Source organism: Eleutherodactylus coqui, chromosome 1, assembly GCF_035609145.1.
Source record: "Eleutherodactylus coqui strain aEleCoq1 chromosome 1, aEleCoq1.hap1, whole genome shotgun sequence".
In the NCBI taxonomy this organism is placed as follows: Eukaryota; Metazoa; Chordata; class Amphibia; order Anura; family Eleutherodactylidae; genus Eleutherodactylus; species Eleutherodactylus coqui.
The window spans coordinates 182077276-182096426 of NC_089837.1; the positions used below are offsets into that span (position 1 = coordinate 182077276).

At 42.5% G+C, this 19151-nt stretch overlaps 1 protein-coding gene across 1 annotated transcript in view; it reads right to left on the reverse strand.

Annotated features, from left to right (window-relative positions):
* Positions 1-19151, reverse strand: part of COL9A1 (collagen type IX alpha 1 chain) — a 146373-nt gene that overhangs the window by 12294 nt on the left and 114928 nt on the right. The window contains exons 33-36 of the mRNA XM_066604332.1: positions 16154-16186; positions 9851-9997; positions 9679-9733; positions 8321-8509 (exon numbers count right to left, since the gene is read on the reverse strand). Of these exons, the coding sequence (XP_066460429.1) occupies positions 8321-8509; positions 9679-9733; positions 9851-9997; positions 16154-16186 (424 nt within the window). The remainder of the gene's footprint in view (positions 1-8320; positions 8510-9678; positions 9734-9850; positions 9998-16153; positions 16187-19151) is intronic.

A 19151-nucleotide genomic window follows, 5' to 3' on the forward strand; every position in this document is an offset into this window, starting at 1 on the left:
ATCTGTATAATGGCATATATTTGGGAGATGTGCCCAGAGCTCATTGTATAATGTTACACAAAATCCTAAAGAAATCATTATGAGTTATCTGTAATGTATCACAGAACTAAAAAGCAACATAAGAGCTCATTCACACGGGAAGCTACGCGAACAAAAACTACGCGTGTAAAAAACACACGGATAGTAGAACCAATGGTTTCCTATGGGAACATTCAGGTTGCTTCATCTGAACATTCCCATAGAAAACCATTGGTTCTAATAGCTGCTCGTTTTGTACGTGCGTGATTTTTGAGTGCGTTGCTCCCAGTGTGAAAGAGGCCTAAAGAGGTTTACTAAAAACCGTCTTTACTCAGGCCAATGAACAAATGGCCAAATGTTAGTTCACCCTATCATTAGCACATGTAGAGAAAGCAATGATCAGCAAAAAACGAGCAAACACTTGTTTGTCAGCTGTTTGGATTTTATGCTGCCACAAAAATCATTGTTGTCTGCAGCACATCTCTATATGTAAAGTGGTATGTGCTGCTAGCAATAATAAAAATGTATGGAGAATGAATGATCATTCAATCTGCAGATAGTCTGAATCAGGCTGTGTGAAGGCCAAGTGCGCCAATCTTGTAGATAGGTACTTGGCATTTGTTCAGAGTTCAGCTCTTCTATACCTGTATTCTATCATGTTTGCTGCCTTTTTAAAAGCACTGTCCTAACAATCTTGCTAGGCTTTTGCGTTATAGTGCAAATTACTCAACGTGAGGGCTCTTTCACATGAGAATATAAGCTGATATATGCTACCCATCTGATGCAATGGTTTCCAATGCATCAGTTCAGATGAGCATATTCCCGATGCGTAAAAACGTCCGTCTGACAAACAAAGCGCATACAGTGTGCATTCCGGCCAGAAGTTTTTGCTCCAGCCAGGGAAGGGTAGTTCTGGAAACTATCTTTTCCGGTCAGAATGCGGCCTCCACCATATACTCCCATGGGAGCCTATGATAGCTGCCGGAGAAGAAAGGTGGAAAGGAGTTTAGCAGCATGACTGCTAAACTCCCTTCCTCTTCCCTTCCACTCTCCACCCCTTGCCAGCTGTCTGCAATGGGAGGGGGCGGAAGCTAGTGTGCTAAAGCCCGTCCCCTTCCCCTTGCTGGCAGCTTTCATAGACTGAAGCGGAGAGGGGGAGGGACTGGCTCTGCTAAGCTCCTGCTCCCTCCCCTTGTCGTAAGCTGGCAAGGGACAGAGAGGGGGTGGTATCCCAAGGCTGCGGTGTATATGCGCCGCAGCCTTGGCCGTCTGAACTGGTGTTTAAATGGGAGTTGCAGCCGTGATGGCTGCCTCTCGCTCATGTGGTTTTCAGCCACATGTGGCTATGACATGACTGGCCAGAAATCTTCACGCTCGTGAATGAAATCCAAGTCTGTGTGAGTTTACTGTTTCTCACATATTCAGCCAAGTATAACGGCTATTTTACATGGGCATGAACATTTTTGGGCGGCCGTGCCACGGCCACAGCGCGGCCGAAAATCGAGTGAATGAGAGGTAGCCATGACTTGGTTACAGCTGCAACTCTCGTTTTAACGCCCATTCAGACCGCCGAGTTCAGCGATTATATGCCGCACACTGAATACAGTCGGGCAGGGGGAGACAGTTTAGCTCTGCTAAACTGCCTCCCCCTCTCTGCTCCATTGCCAGCGGTCAGCAAGGTGAGGGGGCAGAATGGGACGGGAGCTAGTGTTCTAAACTCCCTTCTAAACTTGGCACACTAGTTCCCACCCCCTCACATTGGAGACAGCCGGCAAGGGGTGGAGAAAAGTAGGGAAGGGGTGGGAGTTTAGCAGAGACGCTGCTAAACTCCCTCCCACCTCCCTTCTCTGGCAGCTTCCATAGAAGTCTATTCCGGCCGTAAGATTCCAGCTGCCGTAAAAACGTCTGGCCTGAAATGCGCACTGTATTTGCTATCTTTGCCGGCCAGGCATTTTTACGCATTGGGAGTATGCCCATCTGATAGATCAGCACCACAGTACAGGGGACAGCAGGAGAAGACGCGGCTGAGCCCTGGCAGCTGATGCGAGGCGAGTATCTATTTTTTTATTTTTTTTTTTAACCCACTTTTACTTGATTTTCAGGGAAGGGCTAACATGTGTGACTGCTGCGGTAGAGAATTAAAGAATTCCTCTGCTGCATCTGTTCTTCATCCCCGCGGGGGGGACAGCAGCGGCGGACAGGTAAGTAATTTTTTTTTTACACTAAAATTTTTGTTTTTCAGGGAAGGGCTTATATGTAAAGCCCTTCCCTGAAAAAGAATGCAGACTTAAGGGTGCTTTTACACATAACAATTTATCGTTCACACGAGCAATGCCAGAATTTGCTCCTTCACTTGTGCTGCTTGTTTATACAGGCAGATAAATCGTTCGCTCACTAAATTGTTCAAGTCGGTCACATTCACTGTGCCAGTAAATGAAAACAACTAAACGATTGGTATTTAAACTGAACGATTAGTGAATAAGTCAACAATGATTTTCATGCTTGCATAAAATGCACAATAAGTAAACAAATTGTCATTCAATCATTGGTTGTGTTCACACTGAGCGATCATCGTTCAAATTCAAATGATCCAGTGATTTTTTTAACCAATATCATTCTGTCTAAATGCACCTTTAGGCTGGGTTCCCACAGGACAGAGGTCCTGCAGAAATCTTTCGGAATGTTTGCAGCGGGACCGCACGGAAATTTGTCGAGATTCCGCAGCGGAATGGTTGCTTCAAAACCTGCGCCGTTTGTCACGGGTTAGAAGCGACTTGTCCATCTGTATTCCACTGTGGGAATATCTACCCATAGAGAGGAGGGAGCCTGCAGCAGGAACGGCGATAGAATTGACATGCCTCGGCTTTGAATTCTGCGCGGCATGTCAGTTTCAGCGCTGCTTGGCCGCAGTGGACCGTCCGCGGCATGCAGACGAGATTTTTGCAAATCTCGTCCACTTTGCTGCTTAGTCTCAGGCTTAAGATTGCTGGCGGAATTTCCGTGCGGAGAATCTGCATGAAAATTCCGTGGCAATTCCGCCCCATGTGAACCCAGCCTAAAGCCCTATTTAAACGGGACGATTATCACTCAAAATTTGCTCAAACGATGTCTTTTGAGTGATAATCGTTGCATGTAAATGCTACTATTGTTTGCTTTTTGGTTGAATGATGATTTTATGTTGAATTTAAAATCCATCATTGGGCCAGGCAGCTGATAGCAGGGATTGCACGCTGTGATTCTCCACAGGAGCGCTTATAACATTGTTTTCCGCTGCAGTCCCCTGGCAGAAAAAAGGGGCTGTATGCAGATAACAGACCACAGCTCAGAAAGGCTTATTTACATTAAAATTTAGGTAATAAGCTTTACATGCCAATGGGAAATAGTGCCCATTAGCAGCTTATGCAAAATGATCACTCAAACTGTCATTCATCCTATCTTTTGAGCAAATTTTGAGCGATCATCTCTGCGTGTAAATGAGGCTTTAGTCTCATTTTAGGATCTTTCAGTAAGGCTGAACTGAAGGACTCAATATCTCTCTTCTGCACTTTATGTCAGTTATTCATGACCATAAGAAAGATAAATCTTTGTTGTGGTCATAAATTAGCTGATAAGAACATTCAGGAGAAAAGAGAGCATAGGAAAACTAAGCCACCAGACCAACTTCACTGACGGATCGTCTATTGAGACTCAATAGAAGTTTACTATGTACAGTGATATGTAGAGGTTGTAGAAAACAAAAAGTGCATTTTTTTAATTAAACCCTATTGCAAAAGTTATTGATAGCCCAAAATACATAAATTTAACTCCCCCACCCTCCCTCCCAAAAAAAGTGTTCATAGCTTGTAAGTCTTGTGTTAAGCATGACAAAACACATATCAGCTATGGGAGACAGGAATGGGTTGGCGGATTTGGCTGGAGGCATGGCACTGCTGTCCAAAGACATACAAACACCTCTAGTGCTATATCACTGATGGGGAACATAGCATTCAGAACTCCTTTGGAGAACACAATCATATTTGCTCAGGCAATAACTACTGTTTTAAGCACATGACTATATTACAGCTGTGTAAACCTCAAAGTTGAATAGAGCCATATAGCACCTACAGCACTGTATGGAGCCATTCTGTACCTTATTATGTCTCGAAATCCATACTGAGGCATAGAAAGTATTTGTCTGATTATCCAACAGAAAAAGAATTGTGCCATGGTTCATCCGATGACACGTTACAGAGGTGTTCTATCTTTTGCATCCAAGGAGAATGAACTCCATATTACAGAGCTGTATGGAGGCACCATATAGGCAGTGCCTATGTCTCTGGAATATGGAGCCGCAGGGAATCTCTGTGCCTCCACACAAGCTCTTGAGATGCCTTTATTTGCAAATAGTATTTTTTGAATAGTGTGTAATAACATATTCATTGCACAGAACTTTAGCTTACACCTGTAGCATTCTGCGTTTAGTATTCCAATTTCGTATAAACATATGTATTAATATGGCAATTCTCTTACAGCAAAATGTGATGTTGCTGGCACACAGAGCTGTGGAAATTGCCAAGTCCAGTTGCACAGGTAATAGGTTGTAAAAAAATATTCTAGAAACTGCTTGTGATGCCCTTGGCAGATTGTCAATGTAACTAAGCAACAGGTGCATTGTAATAATCATCCTGGATATTTAACACAGGAGTAGTGCGTGCATCTTCAAACAGCAGCGAAAAGCCCCCGGAATAATGTAGGTACACTGCTTATAAATAACCTTGTTGAAATTAATAATATGTGTTAAAAAGCTTTGTCTTTAACATAAGTTTAGTTTCTTAAATAACCATGGAAAACATCTATTATGTCAATGACATACTACCAGGATAAGTCATAGATGGTAATTCCCACTGAACGAAGTAGTACATTGCATGGACTGTGCTAATAGCAGCCAGGCTCCTCCACGAAAAATAATCAAAAAGATCCGAGCCCACAAATCACTCCATAAGGGCACCTACACACTTGCGTTTGCGATTTTCGTGCGTGAAAAACGCAGCGTTTTCCGTGCGTTTTTGGTGCGTTTTTCGCGGCGTTTTTCGCGGCATTTTCGCGCCTTTTCCGTTAATTTCCATTGACATTCATGGGTGCATTAAGAGAAAAATAAGGACACATATGCAACTGACAGTTCCTATGTTAAAAATTGCAACGGACAGAAAAAAAAAACGCAAATGGACAAGAACACATTCTATCCTAATTGCTCTTCAGAAAAAACGCAAAACGCAAAGGAAAAAAAATCACAAGTGGGTAGGCGCCCTTACAATGCTGATAAACATAGTATTCTTATTCTCTCAAGATCTCTTGCTCAAGGGATCATTCCCAAGGGGATGAGCGTATCTTGGTCTGTGAATACGCAGTGTATTCACAAACCGAAAAATGCCTATTACCTGTATTGTGGCCCTTCTGCAGGGTTTTTATAAGCATAAACACACAGCATATCCACAGGCACAAAATAATACGCAGAAGGGCTCATTGCGTTGATGTGCAAATATGCAATGAATGCGCATGTTTCATGCATATTCACTGTGTATTTGCGTTAGCCCGTTCACTTCTATGGCCTATTTCGGCATGTAATGTGCATCACAAGAGGGCATGCTGTGTATTTTTTCATTTGTGATGAAACGCCCAATGAAAAATACACAGATGTGAATGAACCCACTGAAATCAATGAGTTATATCCACTGCATATTATGCCTGTAATAAAACACGCGTAATGCACTGCATATTTGTTGTTGTTAGCCGTTGTTCACGACCCTCGGCAACCCTAAAGTCTCCCTCCCTCCATGTTTTTCAGTTTCGCACTGTTTCTTTTATTTGTGTGATATCCATGCCAGTATCAGCTCTGACAGTATCAGCCATCGTGTCCTTTGGCGGCCGGGTCTTCTTTTGTCACTGATCTGTCCTAGCATTATAGATTTTTCTAGTGACTCTTCCCGCACTACATGGCCAAAATATGTGAGCCTGAAGCTGGCCATCTTCCCCTCCAGTAATATATTGGGTCTTATACGATTCAGGACTTCTCTGTTTGTTACTCTCGCTGTCCAGGACTTACGCAGCAGCTTTCACCAGCACCACAGCTCAAACGCATCAATCCTCCTTCTATCAGCTTTTTTCGCAGTCCAGTTGTCCCATCCATACATGGCTATGGGGAAAACAGTGGTTTGCACTAGCCTGTGTTTAGTACCTATACCAAAATCCCTACTTTTCCAGCTTCTGTCAATGTTTAGCGTCGCGCTTTGCCTCAATGCTATCCTACGTTTTATCTATGGCATAGATTCTCCAGCCTGGTCAATTTTTGAAGCAAGAAGATGAAGTTTCGCACACATTCTATGACCTCGTTGTCGATTTTGATTTGAGTTTGGCCATTTTTTTTGCAGCTGTCATAATTTTAGCCTTTTTAAAATTCTGGTAGAGGCCCATTTTTTCCACTTTCAGTCTTAATCTTACATATCAGCGGGTTCTGTTTCTGCAAGCAGAGTTGTGTCATCCACATAACAGAGATTGTTGATGTTTCTTTCACCTATTTTCACCCCTATTTCCAATTTGTCTAGGTCCGTTTTCCACATGGTCACTTCTGCATATAGGTTAAATAAGAAGGGTGAGAGGATGCTGCTCTTTCGGACACCTTTGTCGATCCCAAACCAATCTGTGTCCCCACACTGTCTTCTCACAGTGGCTTTTTGATTGGTATAAAGCGATTTTATCAGCTTGACTGCATATTTACGTCCATGTAAATGGGTTCTTGCAGAGTTGTGTAGCTGAAGACTCATGGGCCTGGGTGTGAAAGTTAAGCTTGGACCTCCCTCTCACTACTTCTGTTCATAGCTGCCGAATAAACTCTGTAAACAACCTTACGCTGCGTCACTGTTGTTTTAAGGTGACCCATTGATGCAGCAATAGAAGCCAGGAATAATGCTAGCTGTATGCCATAACCCCCTTTTCGTCCATAAAAAAATTATATATACATACGTACACGCACACACATTTTTAGACAGCTAAGACGGCTTTTATAACACTGCGGGTTCAGATACAGCAGCTCTGCTGTAGTATAGCTCTAGATAATGCAGTTACCATATAGTCAGATACCAGTTATACTCAGCGATAGTGATTACAGTGCAGTTACCTCCAGTGATCACAGATTATGTCTCCTCTAATTGCTATTGTTAACTTTCCCTTTTTGTAAAAGCGATTTGTCTCTGCAAACTCTCCTAATCTTGCCACTAACCTCAATGCCCCTCTCAGTGCGTTTCCATAGTAATAAGGCTTGCATTTGTATCCCAAACTGTATTAGTGTCCCCTATTGTGCCCTGCAAAATAATAGTGCCTCAATACAGTAATGGTACGTTCAGACATAGCAGAATTGTGGAAAATCACAAACTAAAATGTGTGTCAATTTCCGCACCAAAATCCACTACATGTGAGCATACCTTTATATTTGTCTTCTAGCACCCACCACAAGAACTATTTCCCCTTCTGAGTTCTCCTTATGGTAAGGGTGGCCCCTCTTCTGTATTCCCCCTTATGGTAAGGGTACCCCCTCCTTCTGTGTCCCCCTTATGTTCAGGGTGCCCCCCCCTTCTGTGCCCCCTCATGCTGAGTGTGAACAGCCTTCTGTACCCTGCACTCTCAGAATGGCGTCCCATCTGTGCCCCCCCCCCATACTGAGTTTTGACTCCCTTCTGCAACCTCCTATGCATATTGCGGCCTCTCTTCTGTGCCCCCCACCATGCTGATTGTGGGCACAGAAGGTGGCCACAATCAGCATTATGGTCACACAGCCCCTGTATGAATGGGCCTCATGTGGCGCAGAGTGTTAAGCTCTCGCTCACGACCTCAAGGTTGTGATTTCAATCCCCACACAGTTCAGGTTGACTCATCCTTCTGAGGTCGGTAAAATGAGTACTCAGCTTGCTAAAAAATAAGTAAATTACCTGAAAGCGCTGCAAAATAAGTTGACGCTATACAAAATAACAAGTCCCTTTCCTTTTCCCTTCTAAAGCTTGGGCCAGCAAGATTACAAGTTGCTGCATTACTCACAAGGAATTTGCTGGTCATCTATGAATATCAAAGCAGTATATTTATCTGTGCATGTTAAACCCTGCTTAGTAAACACGTCACTATGATTAAATGGACATGTTAAAAGGCATAACTGGTAAATTGTCCGTAAAGTATGTGACTTCATGGGAAACCAATATGTACACTTTACTAGCAGGCGTTCTAGAGACAAGGTCTACCATATTGAGTATGGTTGATTGATAATGTAATTTCCTACCTTTTGGACCTTTAAGACCAATTTCTCCAGGAGGACCTTTTAGCCCAGGAAGTCCTCTTGTTCCAACATGTCCAGGAACACCATTATCACCTGGTGGTCCAGGTGGTCCTGGTAGACCCGGTCGTCCTGGTAAACCAGCTGCTCCAAATTCTGGCCTTCGTAGACTAGCTGCCAAGCTTGCTAACTGATCTGTGAAGCAAAAGTTCAAACAAAGAGTATTTACAGAATAATTACCCTTCCCTGTCAGCAAAGGAAACAAAAACAGTAAGGCCAGTGGCACACAAAAAAATTAGCATTGCAGAATCTGCAGTCGGCGTCCGCACTGAGGTTCCGTAGCAAATACCATTCAGAACATGCTATGCAAAATCACTTTTTCCTACACACCCGCGGAAATGAATTGCGATTTCTGAGAGTGGAGAAAAAATCACTGTTCTTTTTTTGCGCAAATTCCACACGAATGGCTTCCATTGAAGTCATTGATATTACGGATAGGTCGTGAGTACACACGTGTTTGCCTAGCAATGGCGCGGGGAAAAAAAGATTTGTAAAAAAATCTGAACTGCGCATGTCCGACGGCGAAAAATACTAAAGACAGATATGCAGGGTCGCCGGCCATGGTCGGAGTCAAATTCTGCTGTGGAATCCGACCCATTCATGTGCCGCCGGCCTTAGTGACAAACCACTGAAATCAGCGTGTCTGTCACTGTACTTTGCTGCCCACGAGCGGAACAACATATGTGAGACATGTTCTCATCAAAATTATTCAGGCTAATTTCCTTTCTAGCAGAAAAACTGGTATTTTCTTGGAAAAATATTTTTTTTCTGTTAGGTCATAGGCGTATCTATAGAAAATGCAGTGGTACCAATCCCACTGAGGACCTGGTACCTAAGGGGTATAAAGTACCCCTATACCGCATATTTAGACTCCAGTATTGGAGTACATACATGGCAATCAGTGGTTGGGGCTTTGTTACAGATTTTGCGTTGGGGTCCTGCGTGTTCAGGTATGCCACAATGTTACATAGTTTAGGTAAAGGACAAATAAAATAGAAATAACTGTATAATAGACAGCTATGAGTAGGTTCGAAACATGTAAGCGAGATTGCCCGGGGATCTATCTGTCTTTTTATGGACTAAAATAAATTTTTTGTATGATGTGCATAGTTTTTCAATTTGTTGTTATTACTGCTGTTTGACTAGCATTTTCCCAGCACTGATACAACACGGGTGTAGAGGGGATAAAACTTGTGATTTTTGTGCGATGCGATTTTAACAATAGAATGTCCCCTAAAAAAATGCAGCGATATCGCAGCGTTAAAAAAACCGCTAGTGGGTAGAAGCCCTTAAGCTTAACATACCTTGCAAAACCCTCATGCAGACTTGTTTAATATGCTGATCTGTTGGTTCTCTTCCCTGTGAATTTAAGTAAGTGAAGTAAATATAAAACATGTTACATGTAATAAAAACAAAAAACTACATGAAATTAAAAAGCAAAAATTGTGTAATTTAAAAGCAAAAATGATCACTTACTGCTGGGCCCTGACCTCCTGGTAACCCAGGTGCACCATGTTCGCCTTGCATACCACGCGGACCAGGAGAACCTTGAGTACCTTCTACACCCGGTAGACCACGACTTCCTTCTGGACCACGATTACCAGGATCTCCAGGACTTCCAGTCTGTACATACAGAGTTAGACTTTACATTGTGTAGATTAAATATTTGCACATAAGCATATCCAAAAAGATATATACAAAAATATGCAAAACCCTACATAGAAACATAATGATTATGTACAAAATGGTAGTTGCTTAAGTATTAAGCACTTTGTATCTACGTGTCTAGGTAACAGTATATTGTAGTAAACGAGGATGACTACTCTTGTAGTAGATTGACCCTTATGGGGCTTGCATCTCAGGTTACTAAGTGTGGGAAGGCTGTAAAATAAAAAAACAATAAAACAATATACTCACCTCTTTTTGCTCACCCCACTGCTCAACTTTAGTTCTTCCTCACTCTCAGGTAGTTTGATCACATGATAATTTCACGTGATTACTGTGTATGAGGCCAGAGATCGGCCGCAGTGGTCAAGTGCCATCTAACATGTAACTGTGCTACCCAAAAGTGTGAAAGGCATGGACCGAAGCAGAGCAGTGGGGGTAGTGAAAGAGGTGAGCATATTGTTGTTTCTTATTTTTAGCATAAAACAGGGCATTAATTCCAATGGGAAATAGGAGAGCATCATTACTGTGTGGGGACATAAAAGCGGGAAATTTACTGTGTAGGGCACTAAAAGCAGCTTTTACTGTGTGGAGCCTAATTACTATCTGGGGCACTATAGATGGGTAGATTGTGTAGAGGTGTGGAACATGAAAAGAGGGGGCTGATAAAGCAAGGGTCCAATTATGTCAAATTCCACTATTCTGCAGAGAGAGGCCGTGGTTGGGAGAAGTTGTCATGGTGGTCTGGGTGAGATGAAGAATAAAAAAGAAAGTAAAGGACTCCAGTCAGAGGTGACATCAGTCATGATCACTGAATATAAGTGTAGTGCTGGTATTTACCGCTATATTGTCACTTTAATGGGGCGAATGTTGGTGTTTTTATAGTGTTTTTTTTCCAGTAACAATATTATGTGATCACTATGTGGTGGTGATACGTAATCATGGTGTGGCTGTATTATTTGGTCTACTATGTTATATAGTACTATTATTGGTAATGCTAGTATTGGTACAATGGATTTAGTTCACTGACAGTATGGAAATAATAAGAATGGTGATCATATTCGCACTTTGCATACATGGTATGTGCTATAATTTAGGGGTCTGGTGGAATATATTAGTGCTTAGCTGTTTGTTACACCATTCCTAAGCTAATAGGGTCTTAGCATCTTATGTCTTTTGTTTTCTTAAGTGTGACCTGGCAAGAAATTGTTTCCTTATATGAAACTTTACATGAGGCTGGAAATTGTTCATGCTCAATGGAAGGGGAAAAGCATATTCAAATTTTTGCTATGTGGCTTATCCTCTTCTAGTTATGACCCTGCTATAGTACATACATATAAAATTTCACCCAGCCAAAAAGTGACATAAAATTCTAGGGGGCGCTCAAGAGCTTAAGAAGAATTTGTTATTACCGAGCTTGCATACATCTTATGCAGTAAGTTTCTAAGTCTGCTTTGTGGTAGTTTCAGGCAAGCAGACCTTCATTTATGTCTACTCAGCAGATACATAGTGGATCTCTGTCTCTTAGATATACATATTTGGAATTAAACAGGTCTATTTAAATAAAAAAAGGTGTTCATAGATGAGCAGTCCATTTAAGTATGTATTTATTGATCCCTTTTCAGTCGGTGACTTAAAAAAAAAGAGACAAAGACTCCTTTTATCCTTACTTTATATGTAATGAATAGAGATGAGCGAGCACCAAAATGCTCGGGTGCTCGTTACTCGGGACGAAATTTTCGCAATGCTCGAGGGTTCGTTTCGAGTAACGAACCCCATTGAAGTCAATGGGCGACCCGAGCATTTTTGTATATCGCCGATGCTCGCTAAGGTTTTCATTTGTGAAAACCGGGGCAATTCAAGAAAGTGATGGAAATGACACAGAAACGGATAGGGCAGGCGAGGGGCTACATGGTGGGCTGCATCTCAAGTTCCCAGGTCCCACTATTAAGCCACAATAGCGGCAAGAGTGCCCCCTCCCCCCCCCCCCCCCCGCACTGTCAGCGTAAAGATCGTTCTCCTCTGCCATAGCTGTAACAGCTGTGGCCGAGAAGAACGATGTTAGCCCATTGAATTCAATGGAGCCAGCAATACAGCAGGTTCCACTGAAAGCAATGGGCTGCCGGCGATCGCAGGATGAATTGTTGGGAAGGGGTTAAATATATAAGCCGTTCCCTGCAATTCATCCAGAAATGTGTTACAATAAAAATATATACCGGCGTATAAGGCGACGGGGCGTATAAGACGACCCCCCAACTGTCACCTTATACGCCGGCAATACAGTGGAGCAAAGAATAAAAATCATTACTTACTTCTTCTGACGTTCTGCGGCGCTGCTGCAGGCTGTCGCTCCCTCCTGGTTCCCGGCAGAGCATTGCTTTCTGGACGCAGGGCTTGAAATCCCCGCCTCCAGAAACACAGCCAATCACAGCCATTCAATGACATCATTGTCATTGGCTGTGATTGGCTGAAGGCACGTGTGTTTCTGGAGGCGGGGATTTAAAGCCCTTCGTAGAGAAATCAATGCTCTGCCGGGAACCAGGAGGGAGCAACAGCCTGCAGGGGCACCGCAGAACACCAGGAGGGAGCAACAGCCTGCAGGAGCGCCGCAGAACGTCAGAAGAAGTAAGTAATGATTTTTATTCTTTGCTCCACTGTATTGCCGGCGTATAAGGTGACAGTTGGGGGGTCGTCTTATACTCCCCGTCGCCTTATACGCCGGTATATATTTTTATTGTAACACATTTCTGGATGAATTGCAGGGAACGGCTTATATATTTAACCCCTTCCCGACAATTCATCCCGCGCACGCCGGCAGCCCATTGCTTTCAATGGAGGCGGCTGTATTGCTGGCTCCATTGAATTCAATGGGCAAACATCGTTCTTCTCTGCCACAGCTGTTACAGCTGTGGCAGAGAAGAAGGATTTGTCTTCTATATGTTCTCAATGGGGTCGGCGCTGCTGCCGCCGGCCCCATTGAGCGCATATAGAGAAGATTTATGGCCTTAAGAAGGACCGTTGGGGTTCTTGAAACCTAAAATACTCCTAACACTCTCCCTATAGCAGCTCCAACACGATAGCACTTTCCCTGAACTAATGTCAGAATGCATCTGTGGCGAGCCGCGGGAGGGGCAGATTTCAATACTCGGGTGACACCTAATCTCGCCAGCCACTCACTGCAGGGCGGTGGTATAGGGCTTGAACATTGCAGGGGGAAGTTGTAATGCCTTCCCTGTCTTTCTATTGGCCAGAAAAGCGCGCTAACGTCTCAGAGAGGAAAGTGAAAGTAACTCGAACATCGCGTGGTACTCGTTACGAGTAACGAGCATCTCGAACACCCTAATACTCGAACGAGTATCAAGCTCGGACGAGTATGCTCGCTCATCTCTAGTAATGAACATTAAACCTTTGCTAAGATTTTGCTACAGCATTTTTTTCATTATACGGACAATTTAATAAAAAATATTTCCCTTGAGAAGAATCAGTTACATTAGCTAAGTACTTTTATATCTGGTGGTTCACAAGTTGTAAAAGTATAGGCGTTTAATAAAATGTAAACTAAATGAATGTTATCATGTAATTAGACAGTGGTTAACGGAGAGATATCTCCAAGAAATATATCAGCAGAGCATTGCAGGGCCTGTTATGTTGGTTTAATTAAAGCTATATATTTTGTTTGTTATATCATTTTGTACGTGTTCTACTAATCACTGTAGAAAACAGATGCCTAACGACACTCTTTTAAAGTTCGTGCACCACTTGATAAAATATTTCTTAATTGTTGTGTATTATTCTATCCTATATATGTGGTATAATTAAGACAAGTTAGGGTTAGGGATTTAAAGTCATAGTTACAGGTAATGTATTCAATTCTGAATATACAATATTCATACAGGCACAGTAAAAAAGGAGTGCAAAGCACAATAAAAATTCGATTTCTAATGTAAATCACTTTTTACAGCAAGAACAATGCAGCATGCAGTGCTATTCTGCGTGTCAAAATGTTGGAAACCTTGACAGACCCCATTATAAGTCAACGAGACCCACCAGGCGCCATTTGGATCTATAATGTTTCAAACCTGACACTGCAGGAGTAAACAGGGAAAAAATGGGTTTTCCCCATTGGTTGCAGTGGGGAAATTGATCATAAAAAAAACAATACTCACCTCCCCATTGTCACACTGCTCCCCCGCTTCAAAATCTGGAGTTCTGGTCTTCGGCTGCATGCAAACGGCCGGGTTGGATTCCAGCTGCAAGATTTCGCAGCGAAAACCGACCCTGTGCCGGCCAGTGACCCCCGCATGCCTGTCTCGGATGCACTGTGGATGTGTCGGCTGCTGCACTGGCGCACATGCGCAGTGCAAAGAATGACTGCTGTCGTGCCAGCGATGACGTGGATCCGCAGCGATTTTTAAATTGACATTTCGAAATCGCCACGGGATGGACGACTGCAATGGAAGCTATCCATGCGAGTCATGCATAAAAATAGAGCATGCTGTGATTCTTTCTCAGTGAGCGGAAATTGCAAGTGTTTTCCGCTCATGTACATGGAAGAATCATTTTACATTGCATGTTATAGATGGACATTGCAAAAATCTGTCCATGTGCATTGGACCTTCTCTTTATCCTGCTGCAGTGGGGAAGTGGTTGTTTACCCGCATGACCACTGCAACCAACAGAAGGCCCAACAGGGATGCCATTAGTGATGTCCCGTAAACCTGTCAAGGACTTCTACATTGGAAGCCCATGTGACAGGTTTATGGGATGTCACCAAGCCAGAAGACACGGCGATGTTAACTGTCAGGTTCCATGGCTCCATAGCGATGTTTCAGCTACAGCAGTGAAGTGGTTTTTACCCACGGGACCACTGCAGGCAACAGGAGGCTCAACAAGGATGTCACATAAACCTGCCGGGGATTTCTACATTATAAGCCGACGTGACAGATTTATGGGACGTCAGCAGGCCAGAAGAGATGGTGACCTCACCAGTCAGGTGCCATGGCTCTGGAGCGGCGTTTCAGCCAGTATAAGTGAGTATACTGCTTTTTTATAGTTTTGGGCATGGGAGTAGGCACAAAAAAACCCTTTGATTTGGGATTATATTTCAACTAAACAGAATCTTATATTTTAGGGATTTCAGATTTGCTACCTAATCTTTTATAAATGCAGAACAGTTGCAGTTATAGATGCAAAATAGTATACTCAATAATATAATAATGTTACATAACTGTAGATCTCGTGCAATTAATTGTCTGCCTGCATACGTTAATACAATGATAAAATGATAAACTAGGTTGGAATTTTGGTTCCAACTCAAACATAAGAATCAGATAAAGTCAGACCACTAATTACTGCATTGTGCAAAATGTCATTGGATACATTATGGTGCAAACAGATGGTGAACTCAGAATATTACGCAGGCAATACAAATTATATCATCAGGATCTTTTAATAAAATCTGTTCAAATATTTTAAAAAGCAACAACGTCAACAAGTTTCCGGAAAGTTCAAATTTATCACATTGAAACTATCTCATTTATTGTGCCTCTACTAAAATGTGAAAATCCTACAAAGTAAGAAAGTTTACCATGTATAAGCACTGTTACTGAGATTCAAAACATCGGGCTAGGCTTTTAATATGTTTCATAGGAAAACGCATTTAGGAGTTGGTTAAAATTGAGAAACTTATAGCAAATTGATTTTAAAAAATGGTGCATACGGTATGATACATTTGGTGCAGATAACTCCCATTCCAGTAAGGGAGCAATGGAAGCAGCCAAGGGCAACACTTGGCTGATTCCATGAGATCCATATTGTTTGAATGTAGCGGTAGCACACATGCTCAACCACTGCTCTAGTCAAGCTCCTCCTCACTATGGTCATATAAGGGGACCTGGAGCGCCCACTCCAGTGATTGCAGGGATTCTAACAGTGGGATCCCCAACAACTAAATATTTATCACATGTCATGTGGATAGATGATGTATGTGATTAATGGAAGACACTATTCAAAATTGTTGAGGCAGAAATATAAAGTACTCAAAGCACATCATACATTTTGGACTATGCCGTATATTTTTTTACAATATTCTGTAGTGGAAGTGTTAGTACTTACTGATCCCTTTTGTCCTGGATTTCCCATGTCACCCTAAATTAAAAATATGAATATTAATACAGTAAATATATGCAGTATGTTGTTCTGGGAGCTTCCTAAAGAGCACAAATCAACTACGTAATGTGGTATTGCAAGGAAATGATACACATACATATGTATTATACATAAATACCGTAAATAAAAGCTGGTGACCTCAGTAACACTCGTTTTGTCATACTGAAACTGGTTTATAACATATAAGACTGGCACTATGTTACTGCTTACTCATTGTACTTTTAATAATAGGGGGTAGCCTACCCACTCATCCATCTTTTCAGGCATTTGCCAAAATCACAGCACATTCAGATGTAACAACACTAACATAAACATTTGTCACACCATGGTGAGACGAAAGCTCATACACAATTTGCATAATACAGTCACTACAATACAAAGTGAATAGGTGGCCGCACGGCGCAGATAGACTAAGCGTGACATGAACGTTTGTTAGCGCGCCATGAATATTTGCATTACCATTGATACATTTGTAGTACAGCCTTGCAGTGGAAGGCTTAAATTCAGCCTTTATGTTGCAATAAATATTGTATGAGCAATGGAGTAATTACAGATTAGTAAACCATGAATACTGGAACTTAAGTAAATATCCAAAAATTGTGATAATCCTTCAAATATGTATATACAGTATAGTACACTCTTTGTAAAAAAAAAAAAATCAAGCACATATAAGGAGTTTGTTTTTTCCTACAAAACTCGGCATGCAGTTCCATCTCAGGCTGATATGCAAATGATTTGAGTTGTGGTGTGATTAGATGAACGATCTTGCCACCTGAGATCCTAAAAGTGGTTCCTCCTTTGGCCTATAACGAGACTCACAGGCTACTTGTGCTTCTGTAGACCTTGTTGACCACTAGACGCCACTATGATGCAATTGAAGAGATTTTACCCAGTTAATAGAGTTTGAGAGGGGGCGCATTACTGGAATGCAAGAAGCTGGATGGTCATATTGAAGAATTGCCACTAACTGATCCATTCTGCCCAGACTGTTAGGGGTGTCAGGATAAGTGGATGCGTGGGGGCACGCACAGAAGGAGATTGGGCTCAGGACCCCCTTGAGAGGATGATCTGATCATCTGACAAGCACAAGTAGCTCCAATTGTTTTATTGTCTGCCATCCAGAGACAGGTGGCACCATAGTTACAGGTTCCTGTGTCTGTTGGAACCATTTTCAACCACTTGGATGAGGGACATTTGGTCTTATAGTGCCCATTACATGTACTAACCATAACAGTGACTGTCACCTCTGTTGCAGTGGCGTCATGAAGGACAAAACTAGACTTCTATGAAGTGGAACCAGGTTGTCTTAAGCGACGAATCCAGGTTTCGTTTGGGCACTGACAATGCCTGTGTTTATATCTGGTGACCAACAGATGAGTCTTTCCATCCTGCCTTTGCTGTGGAGTGGCACACTGCCCCCACTGCTGGTGTGATGGTCTGGGGGAACATCGCATATGACAGTCAGTCACCCCTAGTAGTGGTACAAGGGACAATGACAGCTCAGCGATATGTTCAGGACATCCTGAAGTCACATGTGTCCCTCTCATGGCAGCTTCCAAGAGGCATTTTCCAGCAGGATAATGTTTGGCCGGACACGCAAGGGGGTCACAGGAGACTACACAATATTGTCACACTTCCGTGGCTGCCCAGTCACCAGATTTATCACCCATAAAACATGTATGGGACCATCTGAGATGCCAACTTCAACAGCCTGCGAAGTTTGGACAATCTAGAGGCTCAGTTACAGTAAATGTGGACTGATATGCAGCAGGATGCTATATGGAACCTGTATACTCGCCCATACCACATTTTTCATCCAAGCTAGAGGCAGTACAACAGAGTACTAGAGCCTGCCGTCAAGTGTTCAGTTTTCCGCAATACATTATCCTTTTGCTTTCAAATTGTAATCACTTCAACATTCACATATCTAAAGTGTCATTCAATTACAACTCCTTCTAGGTGCTTGCTTTTTTTAAATTTTACAATAAGTTTATATAGCAGGACTTCGCACGCTTTTTCTTCTTAGCCTTACCAGCAGACTATTGTAACACATGAGCCTCACTCGTGCTCAAACTTCAGCTCTTGTAGGAGTGTAATTATTAAAGTGGCCACTAGAGGGCTAAATTATACAGTATGGGAAGTGTGAAACCCAGGGGAAAAAATGTGTTGAGCTATATAATGAGCTTAATTATAAGGCACCAAAGGGGAAAGTGTGCTTCTCAGAATGGGTTCCATTTCCAGTCTAGACAGACAATGCCAGAAAGCCTATGAGAGCTGCAAAGCATGAAAGAGTATGAAATATACCCTGTGCTGATACATATAAACTAAGGTAGTCTGATATGACGCTTTGAAACGCCACACCTGTTAGTAAGGGCTAGGATGTTAGGTGGCCAGGATTTGTTTTATTTCCTGTGCTCTATATATTTTTGAAAATTGCTGAGAAGCAATAAATCTGCCAGAGGTCAGTCTTAAAGAATGCCGCTGGCATTGGATTAAGTTCCTAAGTATTATGGTGGAAGATGGCGGTCCTGAGCAAGTGACTGCCAATGTCAATATATATTATATATATGTCATCCAGCAGAGAGAAAAAAAATGCTTTGCTACTCTGATAAACACAGCAATTACAGCATTCATCCTGCAGCCTGAATCTGTGGGTGTCTCTCCCTTGTCTTTCCCCTCTTCTCTCCACAGACTTCAATGATCATCACCCTTGTCCACCTCCTACACTCCACCTCATTATCTCAGTTACTAGGGATGGATTTCACATGACAACAGAAGTAAACAGCAAAATAGAAGGGAGACCCCTAGTGGCCAGCATTCTAGAATGATTTTTACACACAAATATAATTTTAGGTAAATATTACACATTTGCTAGTTATCACGTTGTGTATCATATTAAGGGCTTAGTCACACGGGCACATCGGCATCCGTACACGGGCGCCGA